The sequence below is a fragment of the Rattus norvegicus genome, chromosome 12, assembly GCF_021556685.1.
Source record: "Rattus norvegicus strain SHRSP/BbbUtx chromosome 12, alternate assembly SHRSP_T2T, whole genome shotgun sequence".
Classification (NCBI taxonomy): domain Eukaryota; kingdom Metazoa; phylum Chordata; class Mammalia; order Rodentia; family Muridae; genus Rattus; species Rattus norvegicus.
The window spans coordinates 36,122,793-36,147,302 of NC_141545.1; the positions used below are offsets into that span (position 1 = coordinate 36,122,793).

Sequence of the window (24,510 nt, forward strand, 5' to 3'; positions counted from 1 at the left end):
GCCTGAAGCCAGAAATGCCAAGAAATTAATATACGCCAGGGCAGAGTCCTGGATAAACAATAGATAGGTGGCGTTATGCTGATCCCAACTCCTTGTCCTCTGAGTGTGGTACATTCCTGGTATTTCTTCAGCCGGCACTGTCTCTCCAAGAACCTCGGCGGGTGAAGTTGCCTTCGCTGGTGGCCGTGTGAGTAACACAGCTATAGGACCCATCTAACCATCCTTGCACTCTGTCTGCTTTGCCAGCTGAGAGGCCCTCGCCTTTCATCAAAGTAAGGGAATCCTTGTGGAGGCTCAGCTTGTGGGGAAACTGATATGGACAGAATCTGGCCCCGTGCCTTTAGTTTCTGCTCTTGGAGCTCCATCCGTGTTTACCCACCATGCCCCCTTCTCACACTTAGACCATGCACCGGGATTCCAGGCAACTCATCTCTTTTTATTTCCATCCAAGCTCAAAAACAAGTGGCAATCATATTCTTAATTTTCAAAAGGGAAGCTATTAGTGACACGTGCACAAGTGTCAGCCCTTAATTTCTCAGGGCCAAGATAAAACGACGTGTGCTGTGCCTTGCTCCTCTTAAATTAATTTTTCTCCCCACACTGGGACGGAGAAGGAAGTTAACGTAAACCAAGCCCTTCTCTAAGGGCTGACAGTTGTATTGTAACTCGTGGCTGGTCAGAGCTATTTCCATCAGTTCTGCCTCGTGACTGAGCTCTGGTCCTTCAATCGTCTCATTACAGCGAGGCTGGAAACTGCATCAGGGAATCCAACACGCATCTCCCAAGACGACAAATGCTGAGTGACTTCAAATAACACATAGCCACCGGCGATTTAGACCCTGCGTCTTAGAGAGTCATGCCTACAAATTGAAGATGCTCTGTCCACGAGTCTCCTGCATCTGGGCTAGGCATCTAATTACGTCTGGCTGATGAAGACAAATGGGTCAGGCTGGATGTGGGTGGGTGGCTTTTTCCCACATCCTAGAGCAGTGCTTCTCAACCTTCCTCATGCTACGGCCCTTTCATACAGTTCCTCGTGTTGCAGTGACCCCCAACCATGACAGTATTTCATTGCTACATCATGACTATAAAGTTGCTACTATTACGAACCATAATGTAAATATCTGATATGCAGGATATCTGATATGTGACCCTCCCTCAAAAGGGGTCCCGACCCCCATGTTGAGAACCGCTGCCCTTGAGGTTGGGATGCCTCTGCTCACTCGAATCTATGGCCTATTCTTAGCAAAGAGTTTCCAGCTTTTGATTTCTTTCCCTCTGTTCCTTTGGCTGTCATCTTTTCTGTTTTTGTGCATATATGTATGTAGGTAGGTCAGAGGTTAATACTGGGAGTCTTCCTTACTTGCTCTCCACCGTAGATTTTGACCCAGGGTCTCACTGAAGCTGAAGCTTGCAGGTTCAGCTAGGTTCAGTGGTCAACAAGCCCTTGGGATCCTCCTGTCTTCACTTTCTCATAGCTGGGATGAGAAGCATGTACCATTGTCTTGGTTTCTTATATGGATTCTGGAGATCTGAACTCAGGCGCTCATACTTGCATAGCAAGAGCTTTAATGACCAAGTCCCCCTCCCCATCTCTCTCTCTCTTTTAAAGATTTATTTAGTTATTATATCTAAGTACAGTGTAGTTGTCTTCAGACACACCAGAAGAGGGCATCAGATACCATTACAGATGGTTGTGAGCCACCATGTGGTTGCTGGGAATTGAACTCAGGACCTCTGGAAGAGCAATCCGTGCTCTTAACTGCTGAGCCATCTCTCCAGCCTCCCCCACCCCATCTTTTATTTGCTCCTTTACAAACCAGAACGCATCTTGTCGTTTCCTGTCCTCAGGGAAGAAGGGCAGAGGAGCTGACCCCACGGACTGGGCATGGCTGGAATACACACCCAGTCTGTACTGCTGAGGTGTAGAATCAAAGGCAGCAACTGCCCACTGTGCTAGGCAGACTGGCTTTCCAAAGACAAACTCAAAAGGGTTTCTAGGAGCTGGGCACAGGGGCAGGAATGGACTCATCTGCACCACAGTTGCCTATGGGACAGGGATGGCTTCCTGGGCTACCTAGCAGGGGGCTGGTGATGAAGTTACAACCTCCTTTAGGGTCGTTGATTCCTCCTGCTGGTGGTGGATGAGCATGAGGCAGGCTATGTGTGTGGGAGAGAGTGGGGAAGTAGGGGAAAGGGGAACTGACGGCCATCAGGACCTGTAAGAGGTACATGGACAATTATAACAGCTGACCCAGAGATGGGGACCTCATTGATCACAGCGAGAAGCTTGCCCCCATCAGCGACACCTCTGCAAATAGATCCTTCCCTGGATGAGAAAACAGCATTATGACCCCTTGAATGCTGGCCCTGGCCAAGCTTCCACAAAACGTGGATAGTTAAGCAGTCATGGCTGTTACACAGCAGTAGCTAGCTGATACACTGCTGTGTGCTGAATACCATCCCAGAGTTCTTCCGGGAGCCTACTGCTGGGAGGAGGTGGCCATGTGGATGTCACGCAGCCTGAGTCACCTATTTGCACCACTAACTCAGCCACGTAGACAGGGGAACCGGAAGCCTATGTCTGTCTGTGGTGAATCCCTGCAGGTGCTCTGGTCTTCCCTTGAAGCAGAAGCACCTAGCTAACCTCCACGGCTTTGCTCTGTCCGCTCCCTAGGGCCACTGTGTTGTGGATCAGGAGTATGCACACTTCCACAGATACTGTGTCGTTCCTATTGTGGAACATGAAGGACTGTAGACTCCATTGCTATTCTGTCAGGTCTAGAGCCCACTGCTGGTCCCAGCCATGGTAGGCCAACCTCCTGGCACATCTTGTCCACAGTGGGGTTTAACTGTAGCTTTGCCAACTTCTCCTGGTTGTGTGTCACCCACGGGAACCGGCTCTGAAGCCAGGTGCCTGAGCAAACATGGAGCCAGTCCTGTGAAAGTGCCAAGGTCCCCACTGCTTCTGGTCTGACAATGACGGACAGTGGCCATCACTCTTGGAGAGAATGGTGACAGAGACATCCTCTGTAGCACATGCTAGTTGCTTCTAATTTAATCATCAAATGTGAGATGCTCCCTCTCTAAGGACTGAGGTGCTGTGGCTACCCTAGTGGGACCTTCCCAGAGCCACTTCCTCCAGGATCTTCTTTACTACAGAAGTGTGTGGGGCTCTCTGTGTTCCTTCCTCCCTTCCTGCCAGCTTCCCGGTTTCCATTCACTTGCAATGGCGTTGGCTGTGAGCCTTCTATTCACAACCGAGGGTCAGCTCTGCAAAGCTTTGCGGTCATGCAAAGTTAATCCTTGTAGCTCCTTTCCCTTTTGACATACATTCAAAGGTGTATGTTAATAAAGATTCCAAGGGGTAGCAAGCGCATAACTGAAGTGGTGAGCAGGCAGAGATGGACCAGGCTGCAGAGATGACATTAGTGAACACGAGTGAGGGGTGTTGAAACCAAGGCTGGGAAGGAGCCAAGGCAATGTTCAGAGGTGAGGGAGCCCCGAGCAACACATCTCAGGCTAGAGGAATGGCAAGGGCAGAATCCCGGAAGAGCTTTTCAAGGAGGTAGCATGTAGGAGGTCCAAAGAGCTTGGGGTGGGGAAGTGGAGACAGAGAGCAGGCAAGGTTGCACCGACTGTGGGCTGTGGATTATTAGGGATATACGAGGGAGCAGTTGATTCGGTCTGACCAGCACCTTCTCAACCCAGGAGAGAGCAATGAGCTGAAAGAGGAAGGATGCCATAGGAGTAGAGTGAGGGGTGGAAGGGGGAGGATACCACCAGCCGTCTCTTCCCTGGGAACAGCTGTGGGACGGATGAACCTTCCCGTTTCCCAGAGGCTACTGTGTGACCCGATTCTTGTATCCCCTGTAACTCTGAACTTGGCTATATCCCTTTCCCCTCCTCCCCTCAATCGGGCCCACGGCCCCCCTGCCCCTCCCCAACCCCCTACCTGTTTGGGGGCACGCAGCAGTTCCTCTGCTGTGGCTACGGCTGAGGTGGCCTTGTTGTTCTCTGAGATGGGGTGCAGGGTGATGGACAGCCCAGCCACCACCTGCACAGCCAAGTCTGTCACGGACACTTTGTCGTCCAGCACAGTTACTGTCTTCTCGGCCAAGATGGAGTCGGACAGGGGCGACAGCACCTGTGGAGGCAGCAGGGCACAGGGTAGCCATCACACCCATTTCTGGGCACAAGAACTCCTAGCTTCCATACTGTACCCTAAATAGGCCAGAGATCCTGAGCATAGAGCGTACGGAGGCACAGGCTTCCGTCACTGTTAATGGTTCCATATTGAGCCTTCGTGAGCAGGTGAGACAGCCCTTCCCCGAAACTTTATTTCTGTTGGTAAATGGATCTAAATGCAAAAATCCATTCCATTTTAACGAGGAATGGTCTCCTCCATTTGGATAACGGGCCACCTGTACAGCGCGCAGCCTAGTTAAGTAAACTTGACGATCCCGCCGGCTCGATGCATAAAGAGCCGTGCACAGACTGACTCGCAGCAGCAGAAATCGCATTCTAAGGGGGTCCATGGATTAACGGGGGGATAACAGATCTATGCCAGTGCCCCCCTTCTATCTGCCACCACACGGCATCTCTGTGGAAGACCACCCTGCTCGGTCTTACAAGCCTAGTGTCGGGCTGCAGCTGCGTAGGTGGAGTGACAGAACATTTACCATGGCCTTTGCATCTTCAGGGACACTCTAGAAGGGTGGTGGAACGCAGGTGGGCCTTGAGGTTCTATCCTAGAACCAAACATCCCATACATTTTTTTTTGAGTGATAGGATGCAGAATTGTGAAGAGTTTGGTGACTGTGCAAGATAACAGGGTCTAGAAGAAAGCTGGAAACTTCAGGCTTCCCCATTCACAGCAGCAGCACATCCAGGGCAAAGGCAAGACTCGTATATTGAAGCCAGTCTGGAGAGCTAAGTGGTAAGTGGGACTGGAGAGAACATGGGTATGGCCCTTGAGAGTAGGCTCTCATGGGTGAGGGAAGACTAGAAATGGAAAGGCTGGTCCAAGCCCACTCCCCTGTTCCCATGTCACCCTCTGGAGCCATCATAGAGACTACTGGTCATAGGAACCTGCCTCATGCCACCCAAACTCCTTGAGGACCCCTAGGTCTTAGGACAAATGGTATTGGTCAAGGACATGGAGCTCCTGGGCCCCTGCTTCTTACCTGGATAGTGGTCATTCCGACTTCCCGCCCAACCAAGACCCTGCTATCCTGCAAGGTGGCGATGTGTGGGGACTCCAGCTTCATGAAGTCAGCCACCAAGTGGGTGATGTCAAACTGCCAGTCTGGACTGAGAAGGTGGCTCAACTGGCCCCAGGGCCCAGCACTTTCTGATACAAACTGGGTGAGGACGCGCACTGTGGCATGCTGGAACTGCAGGGCACAACCCCGGCCTCTCTGTTCTTCCTCTTCTTCCTCCTCACTGTCCCGAGTGGGCCTGCGTGGGAGGAAGAGTGCTGGCTCAGACATGGGGAGAAGAAACACAGAGGATCACAGCATGGGGGTCTGCCTCAACCTCAGTAGACAGGGGAGCCCGGGATCCATCTCTGGGCATCACAGAGGCTCGACTGCACTGCCAGGCAAATGAAGGACAGCTGTCATTTCCTATGCTCACATAGTCCCATAAGCAGCCATTAGCCACATACAGATCCATTTGATTTTACTTTTTAAGCATGTGTGCATCTATGTTTGCATGGGTACAGGTGTGCCTGGGCACATGTGTGTGCATGCATCTGGGGCTAAATGACAATCTCAGGTGTCATCCTCAGGCATACTTTCTGCTCCCTTTGAGACAAGGTTTCCTATAGGTGCATAGCTCATGGATTAGGCTAGGCCGGTTGAGCATTAAGCCCTGACCTGGGCCACCTCAAATGAATTACAAGTGCACGTGACCGAGCCCAGTATTTTTGTTGTTGTTTGTTTTTGTATTTCAAGACAGGATGTATCTGTGTAGCCCTGGCTGCCCTGGAACTCACTCTGTAGACCAGGCTGGCCTTCAACTCACAGAGATCCACCTTCCTTTGCCTCTCGAGTGCTGGGATTAAAGGCATGTGCTGTCATGCCTGACTGCCTAGCATTTAGTTTTTAAACGCAGGTTCTCAGTATGGGTCTCAGATCTCTTGCTTGCATAGCAAGCACTTTACTGATTGAGTCATTTCTCCAGGACCCACCCAGTTGCTCTTCCTGAAGTATGCTAACTTGTCCCTCAAAATGAAGGGAGCCCGGGGACTGACTGGGAAGCAACTGGTGATCTGTAAATAAGGAGGTGGGAAACTGGGCCTCCTGGGGCTGAGTTGTGCTGAGTCTGCGAAAATCGTTACCCAAGATCCTGTCTGAGACAAGTCAGCGTCCCACCAGAGAATCATGGGTGGCTTTCTGCAATGGGACTCCCCTGCTCTTGTGCGAGACATCATACACTCTCCAAGAAATTGATGCTGTCATCACGGAGAACAAAACTCTAGCCTGCATTTAACTTGGAGATACTGAACCTATTCTCCAGGAGCTAGGGGGCTGAGGGCCTGGAAGAGATAGCAGCCTGCTGTTGGAAGGAGCCATTTCCTACCAATGGACTCAAGCTTCTATGTACTGTGAACAAAACTTGGTTCAGCACCTGCCCCTCAGCAATGTGTGGACCTGGCCAGGGGACCTGAAGCCATGACCTGCTCTCAGGGTTAGGGAGATGTGGGCTGTGGGAAGACCAGCTGCTACTGGAGCCTGGAGCCTGCCGCAGCCCTCTTGATGGGATCTGTGAATCAAGTTGGCGGTGTTGTGGCCAGAGACATCTCCCTACCCGCGACTCACCTCTTGCTGGCCACGATGGGGACTCGCCAGCCCTTAATCTGGCTCAGTTCCGTGTCAGAGACCTCGATCTGCAGGGGAAGCCGTGGCACCCACACGGTGACATGCAGCAGTGCGCTCAGGTGCTGGTAGGTGAAATTCACCACCGAGTCCACCTTGCCCTTGATCTCTTTACCGTTGACAAAGACATAGTCACAGTGGTCTGAGACCTGTGAATACAGAGAGGGAGGGAGGATGCAGTTCACATGGCCGTGCTGACTGTAGGGCGCCCTCCAGTGGTGAACAACGGTTCTGCACATGTGCGGTTTTTGCACCTGGTGTCAGTTGGCCGTTAATATGCTAATGAGGGGCGGTACCATGCTAGTGAGGTGATTCATTCTCCGCCAATCCCTGGAGGACAAGTAGTGGGGTGATAGTGGGGTGATAGTGGGGTGACCCGTGCCCCACCAATCCCTGAGAGATTATTAGCATACTGTTGTGTATATAAGGCGAGCGACTTTGCCGCTCGTAGTCCCCTGTCCCCTGTCCCTGTTCAAGAGAGCTGTACAGTAAAGGCTTGTTCGCAGAAGAATCCTGTTGCTGCGTGTCGTTCTTACTGGCGAGACGTTGGGCGAGCGACAGCTGACAACCCACATTTTGCTCTAATAGTGTATGTGCATGCATGCATGCACACATGTGCACACACATGTACACACATGTGTGTACACACACACACATGTGAGGACACATAGCATGTGAGCCCATGCACATGAAAGTCAAAATTAAAGTTAGATAACTGTAGTATCACTCTCCATCTTACTTTTTGAGGCAGAGTCTCTCATTGAACCAGAACTCATTAATTCAGCTGGCTGGCCCACAAGCCTCTGGGGTCCTTGTACGTCTGCCTCTTCAAGGCTAGCATTCCAGGCCCAGCTTTTACTTGGGTGTGGGAAATCTGAACTCAGGGCCTCATTCTATCTTGGCGCGCACTTTACACACTGAGCCATCTGCTATACCCCTGGTTTGTTCTACTTTATTGCAAATTACCCACTTGCTTCTAGTGCAGAGCCCAAAACACAGATTCAGCATCATGGGCTTAATGGGAAATGAACCCAAGGAAAAAGAATGAGGAAGGAGACCAGGGAATGTGGAGGAAGAGAGAAGCCAGTGAGAAGGTGCACACACCACTTCTGGGATTACAGGGTTTAGTCTCTTGGCGTCTCGTGAGAGCACCCAGAATTGCCCATCTAAGGGGTAAGCGGTACAATATTTTCCATTTCCCAGTTCCCAGGCTGTGGTTGCCTTTGCCATAGAAAGCTGAGAACAAATTGAGGTCAGGACCTTCGATCTCCACGTGAACTTGAATCCATAGAGAACTGAAGCGAGGGTTGAAACCTGAGTATACAGGGCATGTGGTGGCCATCAGGAGCAGGATGCAGGCTGATGCCTGTTCAGAAAGTAAACATCGCCACTCCCCAGATGGCACTTCCAAGAGTGCCAAGGGGCCTGACACCTCCCCCTGCACATGCGTGCTCTGTCTCTTGCCCCTCTTCCCACTCACACAGTCCCATTGGCCCTCTGTGGTTCTCAGTCCTTCATCTAGAGACACATTTCCACCCCAGTTTGCCTGGCCTGAGCAGGCAGGAGTCCCTAAGAGGCTGCCCTCCCCAGGACCTCTGGAATCTTTACACTAGTACTATTGATGTTCCCACGGGATTGGTGGGATCTCGCAGATGACTTCCTGCCTTTGCCTGAGCCCTTGCCTTTCCCCTTCTCTTCTCCTGGGCCCTTTTCTTTCCCTCTCTTCCCCCATCTCCCTCCATTTTTGCTTTTGGAAGTTGTTTCATCAAGAAAACAAAGGAAACAGAGATGTCAGTCTGCAAGGGCCTGGCCTCTGTGTTCCAAAGGCAATGAAGCGCCCGTGTACTTTCCACAGCCACACTCAGTCTCATATCTACAGTGGAGCCCAGTGAAGTGAGGAGGCGGCAACGGACACACCTATCCTCCCAGGCAGGCACGACAAGTGCCAAGGTCAGTAACCATGTGCATGTCACTGATATTGGATGTCTCTGGGGGCCATGATGAGATTAGGTCAGGATCCCCCACCCTGAGTAATAGTTACATTCCCTTGAAATCAGAGACCAAGCTTCTCTCTGTGTCATTTTAATGAACTGAAAATAGAAATTGAGTAATAGAGAGGCAACATGACTTGTCTTGCATAGGCAAGCTTATGGAATATGACTTAAATTGGTCCCATGGGTCTGTATCACCATTGAAACTGTTATATTCTGGATGGAAAAAGTACAATATGCTCATTCTCCATGGTTCGGTCCTTATAGCAGCTGCTCATGAGGTAGGAGCTGGGCAGAGCTGACAATGGTTAGGCGGATAAATGGATAGAGAGGTGGGTGAACCAATGGATTGGTAGACAAAATAGAGACAAATGGATGGGTAGTGGATGAAAGAATGCATACATGTGTGAGTGGGTTGATGGACAAATTGGATAGTGGATGGATGGAGGGATAGGTGGATAGATGGAGAGATGGCTAACTGCCTGGTTAAGTCAGGAGACTGACAGATGGGTTGGCAAATGTATGGATGGACAGATGGAAAAGTAGATTGGTGGGTAGATGGATCCATGGACGGAAGGATAGATCAGTGGTTGGAGAAGGGAATGGATGACTAGGTAGGTGGGTGGGTGGATGGATGGATGGATGGATAGATAGATAGATAGATAGATAGATAGATAGATAGATGGATGGATGGATGGATGGATGGATGGATAGATGGATGGATGAGAGGTGGCTGTCTGTCTGGTTAGATGGGTAGATTGACAGGTTGATAGATGCATGGACATACAGTAGAGCTGATCAATGGATGGATGCATCACTGGGTAGATGGATAGATCAGTGGTAGATGATGAAAGAATAGATGAGTATTTGACTAGGTGGATAGATGGATGGATGCACTGACAAGTGGATGATGGCTAAATGGATGAATAGATGTATTAATATGAGGATTTAATAGACTTGTGGGTGGACAAATGACTGGGAGGGTGGAGTTGATAATGTTTGTGGATGAATGGATGGAGATGTTGCGATAGTTGAATGAAGATAAGATGGACGGGTAGATAGGTGGACAGAAAGATAGAAAATAACTGGATAAGTGGATAGAATGATGACCAGGTGGGTGGGTAGACAGATAGGAGGATGGATGGATGGACAAACATCCCCACCAATGGATACATCTGCTTCAAGGCAACCAAAATAACTGAGGAGAGGGAGGGAGGGAGGGAGACAGGGAGGAAGAGACAGAGAGAGTGAGAGAGAGAGAGAAAGAGAGAGAGAGAGAGAGAGAGAGAGAGAGAAAGTCTACAATGATATAGAAGTAGCGATGGCAAATACACAGGAATTTAATCTGAAAGCTTCCAGAAAATTCTCAATCTAACCTTTCTAGGTCACTGACTCCCATGACAACCTATGTAGATTTGATTTGCGCCGGCAAATTGCACACATGTGCAGCTCGGCAGACATTTCTGAGTTAATGATGTCACCTGCCACCCTTGTGGCACTATACCAAGCTCTAACTTTCACTTGCATATCTGTCTCCTACTAGACACTGTCCTCTGGAAAGAGCAGAGTCCCATCTGGGTATGGGAACCTGACCAAATAATGACCCGTACTGAGCGGTAGTTGTGACCAGTCAGCCTGCTCTTTCTGCAGAAGCAGGTATGGTTACTCTGGGCCCCGCTTTCGTCTCTTCTATTTGCAGGGCAGATGGTGAGGGCTGGACAGAGAGAATTCTTCCCATCTGCTGTGGACAGTGGCATGGAACAGTTGGGCGGGGCCACGGGAAGGGGTCTTTTCGCTCACTGGTCAAGAGTGGCTTAAAACAGTTTCCACACTGAGAGAGGATGGGAAGCAATTTCAGCCACTGTCCCAGACTTATCATTAGCATGTAAACGCTGTCCGGGATCGGGGAACATATTAGCATAATAGCCAAGCCTAGAGTCTATCACTAATCACATCTTTAATCAATGTTGTAATTTACAGACCATTGACTTTCCTCATTTATTACCTCTCTGCGCTCGGGTGGGTGGGAACCTTGCCTCTCCAGAATATATAAATGATTAGGAAGAACGCAGAAGACACAAAGGTGCTACGCACGATAGAGCCATCGTCCTCACTGTTCCTGACGGTGTCACCAATGTCTGGGGACGTCTCCGGACAAATTAATCATGTCCTAAGTGGCTGGCAGTGGGAATGAGGGGAACACACAAAATGAACAGGTTCTCTTACAAAAAGGAACTGATTCCTGCAGGAATCTTTCCAGCCCATTGGCTGTGTTTCTCGGGATCTTTTCATCTCTGTCAATGGGCTGAACACGTGAGCCGAATGCTTGGTGGGCGATTGGACCAGCATTAGGCACCTGTCCATGAGGACCTGGAGGGCAAGCCTAGGTAGTGGAGGTTTTGAATAGGGAGTACAGAGCTGGTTGCCTTATTTTGATGTCCTTTGGGGATTGGTACTTTCTGATGACCTGCTTCCTGGGGGAGACCCTAGGAGTCAGTCTCCATGGAGAAAGCATAGGTGTCCATTGGCAACCGCTGATTGAAGTCTAGGGAACCATCCTCTAGCCACTGGGGACTTTAAAGATGTATGGACACCCAGCCTGTGGAATCCACAGCAACTTCTGACTTTTGGGGACCGTGTGGGGAGCATACTCACATGTCTCATGAAGTCTTGTGTGATGCTAGTTTCAGACTCTAAGAATAACTCCTTCACATGATACAGACATGGCTTCTATCTCTATAGTGTCTGTCATTGTTCTAAACACTAATTACGATGCCTTGAAAGTCATCCCCGATGAGAGTCTATCTTCGAGTATCCAACTGTTCCCCTCCATGTCTCTGCTGGAGGCAAGCTTGCAAACCTCAGCCCCATTCAGCCTCCTTGTCAAAACAAGATTACATAATGTACATTTCAAATTCGGGAAAATTCGATAATCAGACTCCTGGCCTAATTCTTTTTCTATTTTGGTGACGGCCGCTGTGTGTAAGTGGAGTCTGGGCATAGGGAGATCAAAAATTGCTTCTGGATACACCTGAACTCACGAGCCAGCTCTGTTCGTAGAGCATGTCAGTGGCTTTCAGAATTCATTTCCCACTTGCAAGATGCCTTCCCACTACAGCTCCAGAAACCCCACGGGAGCTTGGCACACTGATAGCATCCTATTTTGCAGATGAGGATCCTGAGACCTGCTGTGGAGGGTTGCTTGCCTACAGGAGACAGGATGAGTTCCGTTTATAGCCGTAAGTTCAGAGCTCACCTAGACGGCTCCAACCCTGCAAGTTAACAGATTCTGACATGAGACTGTAGCCTTGACCCAGCTGTCTCTCCGTCATTCCTGTGGCTAAGACGGCAGGGAAAGGCAGGCCCTGAGAGGAACTGCTCCTTGGCAAGTGTGATACAGGCTTCAGCCAGCCTGGCTGCATGCCAGAACCCTTCCTAAAGGCTGCTCTGGCTCTGGTCCATTTGGTCCACCCCAGGCCAGTCTGCTAGGATGGGCTGTGTCTTTCTGAACTCAGGCAGGGGACAGATGGCCAGGAAAATATAGTATGAGCCGAAAGAAGGAACCTGGTGAAGATATGGACAAGGTTGAGGGAGACCACTGGGAGGTGATGATGTCTGCGAGAGCTGTGGTGTATTGGGAGGTCAGTGGCTTTTAGAGCATGTTCCAAATTCACATCCATCCTGAACAAGGTTGTGGCCATTGGACATAGGGGTTTTGCATATGCCATTTGTTAAGTTAAGGAAGAAACCAAGGTGGCTTAAACATGACCTAGATCTACAATTTGTACCCCAGGACAATCATCGTAGTGGTGAATATGCTCGATCCAGGGAGTGGCACTATTAGGAGGTACGGCCTTGCTGGAGTAGGTGTGTCACTGCGGGCATGGGCTTTGAGACCCTGCTCCTAGCTGCCTGGAAGTTAGTTAATCTTCCCCTAGCAGCCTTCAGACGAAGATGTGGAACTCTCAGCTCCTCCTGCACCATGCCTGCCTGGGTGCCGCCATGCTCCCACCTTGATGATAATGGACTGAACCTCAGAACCTGTAAGCCAGCCCCAATTAATATTGTCTTTTTATAAGAGTTGCCTTGGTCATGGTGTCTTGTCCCAGCAACGGAAACCCTAACCAAGACAATCGTTAACAATGTTTTGAGTCCTACATGCCTTCTAAACTCTGTAAACTCCTTGAACTGGTGAACAGACTCACTGGCACCCCCGTGTTAACATTCCCACTGCAGCCTCCTAAGTTCTCTGTGTCTTCTCTGTCCCTGTGCTCCGGCCTTGCACATGTCATATATGTCCACCACAGGGCCTTTGCACTTCCTCTTCTGGCTGCAGGCGATTCTTCTGTATTTGTCTGCACATTCCTTCATGGTGCCAGCCAAGATTTTAATGCAGTAGATCCCAACCAGGGACAGTTTTGTCCCCCCCCCAGAGGCATTTCCAATTTCTCTGGAAATCATGGCTGTGATGATTAAGAGGAACATTGCAGCTAGTGGGGAAAGTGGCTGGGGTTGTATGTCAAGACTCTCAAGGTCCAATGACAGTCCCTCATGCCAAATGCCTTAAATGTCATCTGTACCAACACTGAGAAACGGAGTTTGAATTAGGTACTCATGCTTTCAAGGACAGCATTTTACCAACCTGGCTATCTCTACTGCCCACACGCCTGTGTCTTTTAGCCCTGGAGGCTTGTCTGTGTCACATGGGTCTTGGTAGCTCTGTGGACGAGACATAGATACTGAGACTCAGAGTGGCTGGATTCTCTACAGTCACTCAAAAGGCAAGTGACAGAGCAAAAGTGTGGCAGGATCACTGTCTAACTTCAGCCGCATTGGACACTTTTGAGACATGAGCAAACCTCCTTCACACACACACACACACACACACACACACACACACACACACACACACACAGAGCCCTTGTGTCTGCCTGGCACCTGGGCAGCCATTTTAACCTCAGCACTGCTCACTAGAGCTGTCAGACGCTTTTTTTTTTTTTTTTCTTTTCTTTTTTTCGGAGCTGGGGACTGAACCCAGGGCCTTGCACTTGCTAGGCAAGCGCTCTACCACTGAGCTAAATCCCCAACCCCCTGTCAGACACTTCTTGTATGATGTTTAGGACCATCCTCTGCATCCCTAGATGTCAGTGGTCCACCCACCACATCCCACCACCGAAACTGTCTCAAGATACTGCCAGGTTACTTCTGGGGAAAGAGGACACCTGGTTGAGGTTTATTTCTAAAGCTTTGTCAGAAGCCGCAGCAGTCCCAGGAGGGAGGAGCAACATCCTCAAGATGCAGAGGCAACAACAAGGGCAGGTAAGATGGCTCGGTGGGGAAAGGCACTTGCCACAGAAGCTTGGCTAACAGGGTACCATTCCTAGAACCCATATAAAAGCTGAGGGGAGAACTGACTTTGTTAAGTTGGCCACTGGCCTCTCCGCACACACACATTATGGCAGGTGCCCCCCAAATAATAATTAGGAAAAAAAATGGAGGCTCCCTAAAGAACAGACCAGTAACAAGTAGGAGGCTGCAGCTGTGGCTTAGCTGGTATAGTTTGAACCCACACAGTAGGAATTCTAAAGTTCAGTGACCTCAACAAAGGGTCATGGCTGAGCATCACCACTGGTCACCTGCTGGCCTGCAGCACAGGGCCTCCGGCTTCGGAGAATTGCTTTGCTCTCTGTTCTCCCCTCCTCCTGGAACTTGACAGTCTGTTTGTCGTTTGTTGCTGTGATTTTGCTTCGTTTTGGTTTGGAGACAGGATTTCACTCTGCAGCCCAGACCAGATTTGAACTCACAATGTCATCCGTGCTGGCCTCCAGTTTGGGGTAATTCTCCTGACAATTCTCCTAAGTGCTGGGATCCCAGCCATGGGCCACTGCTTGGCTATTGACAATGAGAACCCAAGAAGCACACACGGGGTCATGGTTTCAGTAAGTCCCCCGCAGGATCATGTGTCCGATGGTGGCACTGTTGTAGAGCCTCTAGGAGGTGAAGCCTGGCTGTAGGAAATAGGACGTTGAGGGCCAGCCTTGAAAGTGTTGGCCACCTCTGCTCTCGCCACAGTGAACTATGTTCCTTGAAATCATGAGCTGAACGCTAACGCATCTTTGCCGCCCCCCCCCCCTAAATTGCTTCTGACAGACATCAGGACATAGCAGTGAGAAACGTAACTAATACCAACCCACAGTCAGGAAGTGTGGTTTCCTCTCTGGGAGGAAGTCTGTCTCCTTCCTGCTTGGTAGGGTTCGCCTCCCACTCCCACCCCAACATTGTCACAAACCTGTGAGTCCAGAAACGTAAAGCTATTGCTAAAGACCTTTGCTCTCTTTGGGATGCACGGCCTGTGTCAACAGGAATCCCAGGACAAACCAAGGCTGTCGTCAGAGGGAACTGCTCCTGTGACCTGGAGCCTGAACAAGCACCTGGTGTCACAGAGGTGACGCTACCCTCTCCTCACTTGTACCCAGTGTTTGCAGCTTAATCCCTGGGATATACTCAATATATGTATTCCCGGAGGTCAAGAAGGCCACATTGGAAATCCCATGAATCCATCCCTTAATATTGAACCCTCTACCCCTCACTGTTGGTGCCTAGCAATCTGTGGTCAAGAGAGCCCATGGAAAAGGACATGCTAAGCTGTAGGCTGAGGTGGTTTCCTCAGGGAGCCCATCATGGGCATCCCAGAGCAGGTACAGATAGGCCTTTTTAAGCTGACAGCTTAGTGTTACCTAGTCCCCTTTTAAGAGGCTCAACTGTCCCCTCCCAGGAGGTCACCTTGTTTGAAGTCATCCGGTGCTCTCTAGCATAACCCCTGGACAGCTCGTTTCTGTTAACTGTTGGTCTTTGTCAGTGGCTGGGCTCTGTGAGGGCGGGGCCTCGACTGCTGTATTTACTGTTCCCTCTGTCTCAAGACGACAGTCAATCTTTCGCCGAATGAATTAGCCTGTGATTTACGCAGACACCAACTGTGCACTGTCAAAGCTCACACGATTCAAGGATCAACCAGGACAAGTGCAGGCACATGATCCATGCCGTGTCACCGACTGGGAGACAGCTTTATTTCAAAAGTAGCAGGCTCGATACTTTGTGATGCCACTGAGACATTGACAGTGCAGAGGCAGCGTACATATTCTTCCCGCACCCTTGTTCTGGGTGTCTGTCGAGCCAGCTGCTTCACTGCCTTTCTCCAGTGCTCTATCCCTTCATCTGCTGAGTGTACATCAAAGGTGGGTAGGAACATTTGAAGTCCTCCCGGGGAGATGCTGAGGCACTGATGAAGCTACAGATAGGGAACAGAACAGACAGATCCCTCGGCCTTGAGAGCCTTTGTCCTTGCCTGCTGGCCTGCTTTCACCTCCCAACACCTCCAGGCAGAGGGATCCATCATGGTGCACTGCTAGGAACCAGGGGCAATGACTCTAAGAAGTGGCTGTTATGATAAAATAAGCCATGGTTGGAAAAGCTCTGTGTACGTGGCATGTATTAACACATATCTACTTATATGTGTGCACATGTGTTTAAAGTTATAAACACATGAAGAAGCCACAAAAGGAACTGGGAATACTGTCTCACATATTATCTGGGACCCAGAGAAATGGGCTTGAGTGTGTTTATATGCTGTATGCATGTGTGTGTATATGTCTTTGACTAGATTATATGTATGTATGGAATATGTGAATGTATTTCTATGACTACATTATTTGTATGCACATGAATTATGTGTACATGTATGTGTACCTGTCAATAGACTATATGTAAATGCATGGATTATGTGTATACATGTATGTTTGTCAACAGATTATGTGTGCCCATGCATGTCTGTGAATAGATTATGTGTATGCTCTTGAATGACTATGATTAGATTATATGTGCATGTATGTCTATAGATTATGTGTTTGTATGTGTGCATGTGTGCACATGTGTATATGTATATGTATGTGTACATGTGTGTATGTATGTGTGTATATGTCTATGTGTGTACTTGTATGTATATGTGTGTATATGTGCATGTATGCATGTATGTGTGTGCATGTGTGTAGGGCATGAGGGTAGAAAGGGGACCAATGGGAGAGGATGAGATCTAAAGGGAGGGGAACAAGAACAGGTGGTGAAATCTTGGTGGCAGGAGAGAGGGCTACTTGGAGTGACAAAGAGGACCAACAAAGGGGTTGAGGGATGGGAGGATAGTGGGGGAAGGATTGGATAAGAACAGGCAAAATGACATACAAATGTAATCAAGCATATGAAAATATATAATATGTATAAAGAAGTTATATAAGGGAACCCATTACCTTTTATGCTAATTAAAATAATTTAAAAAGAGTTGAGGCCTGGGGTTGGGGATTTAGCTCAGCGGTAGAGCACTTGCCTAGCGAGGGCAAGGCCCTGGGTTCGGTCCCCAGCTCCAAAAAAAAAAGAGTTGATGGGGCCTAAAGAGACAGCTCAGATGCTAAGGACTCTGGCTGTTCTTACAGAGGACCACAGTTTGGGTTCCAGGACCCACATGAAGTCTTGAAACCATCCATAACTCCAGCTCCAGGGGATTCAACACCCTCTCCTGGCCCCTCTAAGCACATACACCTGAGGAAACATACAGATAAAAATCTCATATTAGAAGGTCCACGGTGAAAAATGGTATAGATGACCGGATGTCATTCTTACAAATGTGTGTAGTTATTGGTATTAGAAGGGTATAGAAGAAACACTGATCTGTACATGTGTGACTTGAGAATATCCATTCATCCCACAGGGTCAAGCAGATAGACTGGGCAGACTGAGCGACCCAGACAGGAGGCAACAGGGATTGGTGGCCACTGGATGATTGGCAAGTATCTGTTTAGGGGACACTGCCAAGAGCACGGCTCAGTGTAAGAGATCTGCTGGGACTCCCAGACTTAGAGTTTATGAACATGGGATCAGTTACTGCCTTTTACATAGAGCCAGAGTTCTCCAGAATCAGGTTTCCTTCCTCAGGACACCACCAGCTCCATACTCTTGTGACAAGGGCTTTATCTGCATCTGCTAATGAGAAGGAGTTCAGGCTTCAGATGTAGGGAAACTGCCTGCATAGTGGCTGTTTTATATCTGACCCAGAAACCCAATTTTGTCATGCAAAGCCACGGCAGTAATGATTCACCAGGTCATATGGGGACGAAAACTCAGAGCCCCCTGAGTCTTGACAAAATGAAACCATCGAGTCCCAACCTTCTGTACCACACAGCACAGCTGACACTGGTTACAAGTGAGCTCCCTTCTTTGCCTCTCCACAGCATGCCAAGCGGCATTCAGGAGCTCTACACAACCGGTGAGCTCAGACTAGAGCCTGAATCCCCGGGATGAGCTGGTGAGCTGAAGCTAAGCTCCAGGAAAGAGCTTGTCCGGGCCCTGCAGATATGAGCCCAGGACTCAGGGAAGACCTGAGTTCTGGGGACGAGACCGACTTTGGGGACTTCACTCTTACCCATCAAGGCTGCCTGCTCCACACCTCCCCCAGCTCTTGCTGATTGGATGCTCTGCTCTGCTGAGTCAACAGCTAGAGGATGACCACCTCCTGATTTCACTCCGGGAGGCAATTTTCATTTTGATCACACTTATTTCCCCAAAGATACTGATTGCATTCCTGGAAATATCAGCAGGGGGGGGGGGTCGTGGCAGCTCCACATCAGAGCCTTTCATAAGGAGCTAAAGGTTGTCCTCTGTGTAACCACGGTGGCATTTGTTTCTGGATTTGGTGCACACCTGGCTTTCACAGGCTGAGAGATGAATTCTTTGCCGTTAGAAAATGGAGCAGATGTGGTATGGTTCTCCCGACACGTTGCTGCTCATCCAACTAAGATTCTTTGTGGGTCCTTCAACTTCTCGTAATGCCCCATCCACTCCTGGCTCTGGTCAGTAGCATCCTCTGTTGTTCGCTCCTCCCGATTTATCTCAGAGGAAATTTAGGAGATCTCCTGCCCTGCATGCTGAATGTAGTAACTGATGATGATTGTTTTAATTCTTTTTCTTGAGATCTTAAATATTAGTGGCGTGAGTTAATGTGCTTGTTCTTAGCCTGACTGAGGCATTCCTTGTATAGAATTTAGAAGGGATGTTCGTGATGATAAATAGGTTTCAGTTCAATTTGATAAGTAAATAAATATAGGAAGGGAGAAAAGGAAGGAAGGAAAGAGAAAGGGAGGAAGGACCAAAGGAAATGAGGAAGAAGAGAGGAGGGAAGAAGGGAGGGAGCAGGAAGCAAGGATAGAAGGGGTGTGAGTAGAAAAAATACAATTACATGATGCAGAATGAAGAGGTAATGGTGGAATGGTGAGTGAGGCCACCACAGATATAGGGTGCCTGAACCCCATTCAAACCTCTCGCTTTAGTATAAACTCTCCCAGTGTCTGGAAGGCTGGAGCCGATCCCGGCCAGGCCCACATACCTTGATGACATTCTCATCCATGGCTTTGCACTCCGCCAGCTCTGAGATGTCTCTCACGGTGCAGTTCTCCTCCACCGACACCACCCTCACGGGCATGGCCACCGTCTTCCCCGTGAGGATGGCTGTGTTCAGGAGTTCAGTGTCCTGCCAAAGAACCAGACAGGCCAGGTTAAGAAATAGACTCTTTTCTGCTAGTGCCATGTGATGTTTGGGGAGGCTCCTGAGGTAAGCGCTGGGCTACTCCTCTTAGACACACTGTGGCGCTGCCCTTAGAAACTGCATCAGGGGGCCCATTCTTTGGAATAAACAAGAAAGAACCGGTGTTCTTTCTAGCATTTCAGAGACCCAGCGGATTTGCACAGCAACCAGGTGACAAGCAACAGAAGCCAATTTGGAGCACTACAGGAAGAGAGGTACCAAGCTCGGTTGATTAATGTCTGTCTTCACCCTCAAAAAAAAATTGCCCAGAGCCTATCACCATATCTCATATGGTGTGATGGCTAGCTTTGCTTGTCAGCTTGACAATCTGGGAAGAGGAAACCTCAGCTGAAGAGTTGCCTCCATCAAATTGATCTGTGGGGAATATTCTTGATTGATAAGTGATATGGGAGGGTCCAGCCAACCTTGGGACAGTGCTATCCCTGGGCAGGTGGTCTTGGGGATGTTTTAGGTTCTGAGGAGCAAGCCAGTAAGCAGGACTCCTCCATGATCTCTGCTTCAGTTCCTCCCTAGAGTTCTTGCCCTGACTTTTCTCAGTGTGACCTGAGAATCATGAGCTGAAACCAACCTTTTCCCTCTCGTGCCGTCTTTGATCCCAGTGTTTATCATAGCGAAAGAAAAGCATTGTAGAACACCTGGGAAGAGGGACTTTACAGGTAGGATGAACTTCGTGCTTTCCAGATGAGGTAGCACTTCTTGAGGCAGCCCCAATAGAATCCTAAACCCTAAAGGAGGAGGGGTCATGAGGGTCTGAGGAAGAGCTCAGGCTGTGTTGATGGAGGAGTCAGCATGGAAGTGATCAGTCCCAAGGGTCCTGAAGACAGGAAAAGCAAGAGGAGACTTTTCCTTAGGAACACCCTCTAGGAGGGGCACAGCCCTGTTCCATGGCCCAGCTGGCTTTTAGCTCACACAGCTCAATGTCAAACCTCTGCCCTCCAGAGGGGGATAAAACAAGACCACCCTCGAGCCTCTGATTGTGGAGTAGCTGGGGCTACAGGTGGCACTTTACCCACTGAAGTATCCCAAAAGCTTCTTTCTGTTGCTGTTCACAGCGTTGGGTATCGAACTGGGAACCTCCTACGTGCTAGACTAGTGCTCTTTCTCTGAGCCACATCCCTGGCTTGTAGGTTTCCTCTCTGAATGGAAGATTTATTGATTTGTATATATTTTACAAACCAAACTGTCTCTCTCTGCTGTCCCGAGGGAGCACACTTCACCACACCGACAAGCATGTCTGCTTGTCTCGTTGTGTCAACGCTCTATAAAAACTGCACACATAATCTGCTGAGCGAGGGAGAGGACACCATCGTTCCTGAGTTTGCAGGGTGATCACTGCCTGTACTCAGGCTACTGGGCCTTCTCTTTACAGCCACATGAATATGCAAGCAAGACCTTTGAATCTAGGGGATCAACTGGCCCCTTCCACCCGCGGGTCAGTTTCTCCCATGTCTCTTTCCATAGACTCTTCTCCAGGGGCCACTAGCAGGCACACAGCACAGAGCGGCTCCTGTTAGGAGCAGAGCCTCAGCTTCCCAGGGAGTTGGTCCCATCACCCTGAAGTCAAACAAGGCTCTGCCTGCCTTTACAGGGTGCCTGGGACTCCTGAAGCCAGGTTCCAATTATGGGTGCTTTCGACCTGGCTATTACAGATGCTAAGAATACCACGGAAATCCCTAAGTCGAGTTCATCACGGATAATGTGCTCAGGGTTGTGTTTCCAATGGCGTCAGTGAATGGCTTCATTAAGCAGTGCGTGTCTCTTACGGGGACCATAACTGTGATTAGCTTCTTAAATGGTTGTTAAAGCTTCACAACTGTGTGAGTGCGCGCGCGCACACACACACACACACCCCACCACCACCACCACCAGCACCATCATCACTATGACCACCACCATCACCAGCACCAGCACCATCATCACCATCACCACCACCACCACCATCACCATCAGCAGCAGTAGCAACATCATTCTACTTCAGCACATCTCTGATCCTTGTTAGTTGAACATTGGCCACTCCTTACCGGTCTCATCAGTTTTAAGGATTAACAGCCCCAGAAATATGAAGCAAGGAAAGAAAACCTTTGGTCTGTGAAATACCCTGGGCTCACACTCGTGGGAGAAGTTCCTTGTACTGAACAGCCATTTTGCTGACCAGCTAGCTTCAAGTGAGAGCCTGCTGCTTATGTGGGCCAACGGTCTAGCATTCTGGATTCTTCCCTGGCTTTTCCATCAACCCCAGAATTGCCTGGATCACATTTATCGAGTTTCTTTGGGATGAGGTGGCTTTATCATCATTTGTGACTACTTGGCCTCCATGGACTGTCAAATCCAGGTCGCTCTCATCCTGTGGGCTCCTTTGTAGTACAACACAGAGAAACACAGATGAGGTGGTTTAAGAGAAGGGACAGTTATTCCTCAAAGTGCTTGAGGCCAGAAGAGCAAGCCATGACTTTGGGTCTGGAAAAGGCAAACAGGTAAAACACTCTCTCTCTCTCTCTCTCTCTCTCTCTCTCTCTCTCTGTGTGTGTGTGTGTGTGTGTGTGAGAGAGAGAGAGAGAGCATGCACACATGCACATGCTCTTGTGTGTCCCCTTTGTGTGCATGTGCACATGCATCTATGCCCATGTATCAATGTGTGTGCCCATGTACATGCATGTTTCTCCATGTGTTTGTGTGTGCACGTGTGTAAGCCTAATACTGATGGGGCAGACACATGCTTCTGTTCTTTCACCTCCCAAATACCTTCCAGTAGAGTATGATTCTCATTTCCACAAGTGGCACATTGTTTAAGAGCCTAACATTGTACAGCTTCAGAAACCAAGGTTCTAGCAGAATCTCTGGGGAGGAGTGTGCTTTTCACAGGGCCTACTGGGAGCAGGGATGATGCTTCCCATCTCCTGCCTCAGAGCCAATCCAGAGAAGCTTTATACCACAGGACACCACTCCTCACTCCTCAGTCCCTTCTGGACATGAAACATCTCCCCCTTTCCCTCTCCCCCTTCTCCTTCTCCCCCCTCTCTCCCCCCATCTCCCTCTCTCCTCTGTCTCTATTTCTCTCTTACACACACATACACACACAGGAGAGAGAGAGAGAGAGAGAGAGAGAGAGAGAGAGAGAGAGAGAGAGAGAGGGGAAGGAAACACACAGAAGAGAGAGGTAGGGAGAGGAAAGAGAGTGAGAGACCGCTCTTTATGGACAGGAGCCATTCTGTTGGTTACAGGGGATTAACAGGGCCTCAGGAGTAGGGTGTCTGAGCCTCCCAGGAGGTGTGAAGGTGTCACTACTACCCAGAGGCTTCAAACTAAGCAGCTGTCTCTCTGTGGCCCTGTCCCTCCCCTCACTTCCATTATACATGAGGTAACTACTCTGCTTTGCAAAAAAGAATTAGTACCAGGCATGTTAAACCACTCCTGTCCTTTTGAATTCTGGAAGAGCCCGAGGCTCCCGAGGGAGATTCCCATGTGATTTGTGATCGCATCAATTTCCCTGTCTATTTCAGGACAAATTGCATTTTTACTTTTTTGATTAAGAGAATAGAATCATTTTGGATGCATTAAGAAGTCTTAGGGGTGCAAACTCACTAATAATGACAGGAAAGTGACCAGCTGTGGCTGGAGTACGCATCCCTGGAGTATCTGTGGGGGAGCACCCATGGGGTTCCCTGGAGAGGAGATTCTGGGTGTGAAAGAAACAGGATGGCTTATGACATGATTCAGCCATGAGAGGGACTGTGCGACTGACAGGCTTCCAGACAGACAAAGTAGAAAACATGGTGTGTGTGTGTGTGTGTGTGTGTGTGTGTGAGAGAGAGAGAGAGAGAGAGAGAGAGCACGAGAGAGCGCAAGAGAGCAAGAGAGCAAGAGAGCGAGAGAGCGAGAGAGCACGAGAGAACGAGAGAGAGCACGAGAGAGCGCAAGAGAGCGAGAGGGCGAGAGAGAGCGAGAAAGAGAGAGAGCGAGAGAGCGAGAGAGCGAGAGAGCGAGAGAGCGAGAGAGCGAGAGAGCGAGAGAGAGAGAGAGAGAGAGAGAGAGCGCACTGCATGTTGCAATCACATGCATGACAGCAGGTTGCACCCTGGTCTTTCAGGTCGGATGGTCGGATGTCATGAGCAGGAATTGATGGAAGAATCCAGGCTGGGAGGGGTCACGAGCATCACAGAAGACCTACAGAGCCAACTAACATTGGTCCACGGGGGCCCACAGAGACTGAACCAGCTACCAAAGAGCATGCATGGACTTAGTCTAGGCTCCCTACACATATGTAGCAGATGTGTAGCTTGGTCGTCATCCTGGTCCCTAACAATGGGAACAGGGGCTAACTCTCACTTGGACTCTTGTTGCCTGCCACTGGATTCCTTTTCCTTAGCTGGGCTGCCTCGTCTGGCCTCAGTGGAAGAGGATGCACTTGTTCTCATGAGACTTAATGTGTCAGGGCAGGTTGGTACCAAGAGGGGGTGGCCTCTCCTCCTCAGAGAAGGGGAGAGGGGAAGGGGGAAGGAGATGGGACTGGAGGAGGGGAAGGAGGGGGGCTGTGATCAGGATGTAAAGTAAATAAATTAATTAATATGAAAAAACAGGAATCCAGGCTGGAGGACCACAGCCACCTAGGGCTGAGGCATTTTCTTCTTCTATGACCACCTGGGGCTGAGGTAATCTGTATTTGGTGCCATTTAATGGTGCTGGACCTGGAGCAACTGGGTGAGCGATCAGGTGTGACACCTTGCTGTTCCTCTGCTGGTCCACACTTTTCCTCGCACCTTGTCCGAGGAGCTCTTTGTCATTGAACGATATTTCTAATGCTTTCTTCAAGACCCCTGAAGATGAAACAAAACGTATACCTCATTGAGAGGGGTCCACATCCTTCATCCCTCTCTTTTCTTCTCCAGCGAGCACCTTTTCTTCTAGGACCCCCCTGAATGATCTCATTTAGGACAAAGGTCCTCTCTAGATGCAGGAATGGATGAGTTTCAGACCTTTGAGGCTCCTGCAG

The 24,510-nt window shown here is 49.5% G+C and overlaps 1 protein-coding gene across 2 annotated transcripts in view; it reads right to left on the minus strand.

Moving 5' to 3' along the window:
- Window positions 1–24,510, minus strand: part of Tmem132c (transmembrane protein 132C) — a 328,815-nt gene that overhangs the window by 7,407 nt on the left and 296,898 nt on the right. Inside the window, exons 5-9 of one of the 2 annotated variants that reach the window (XM_087579030.1) lie at window positions 19,302–19,445; window positions 6,825–7,030; window positions 5,187–5,460; window positions 3,956–4,147; window positions 417–3,725 (exon numbers count right to left, since the gene is read on the minus strand). In XM_087579030.1, coding sequence (XP_087435156.1) covers window positions 3,561–3,725; window positions 3,956–4,147; window positions 5,187–5,460; window positions 6,825–7,030; window positions 19,302–19,445 — 981 coding nt within the window. In that variant the 3' untranslated portion in view covers window positions 417–3,560. 2 annotated transcript variants of the gene reach the window in all.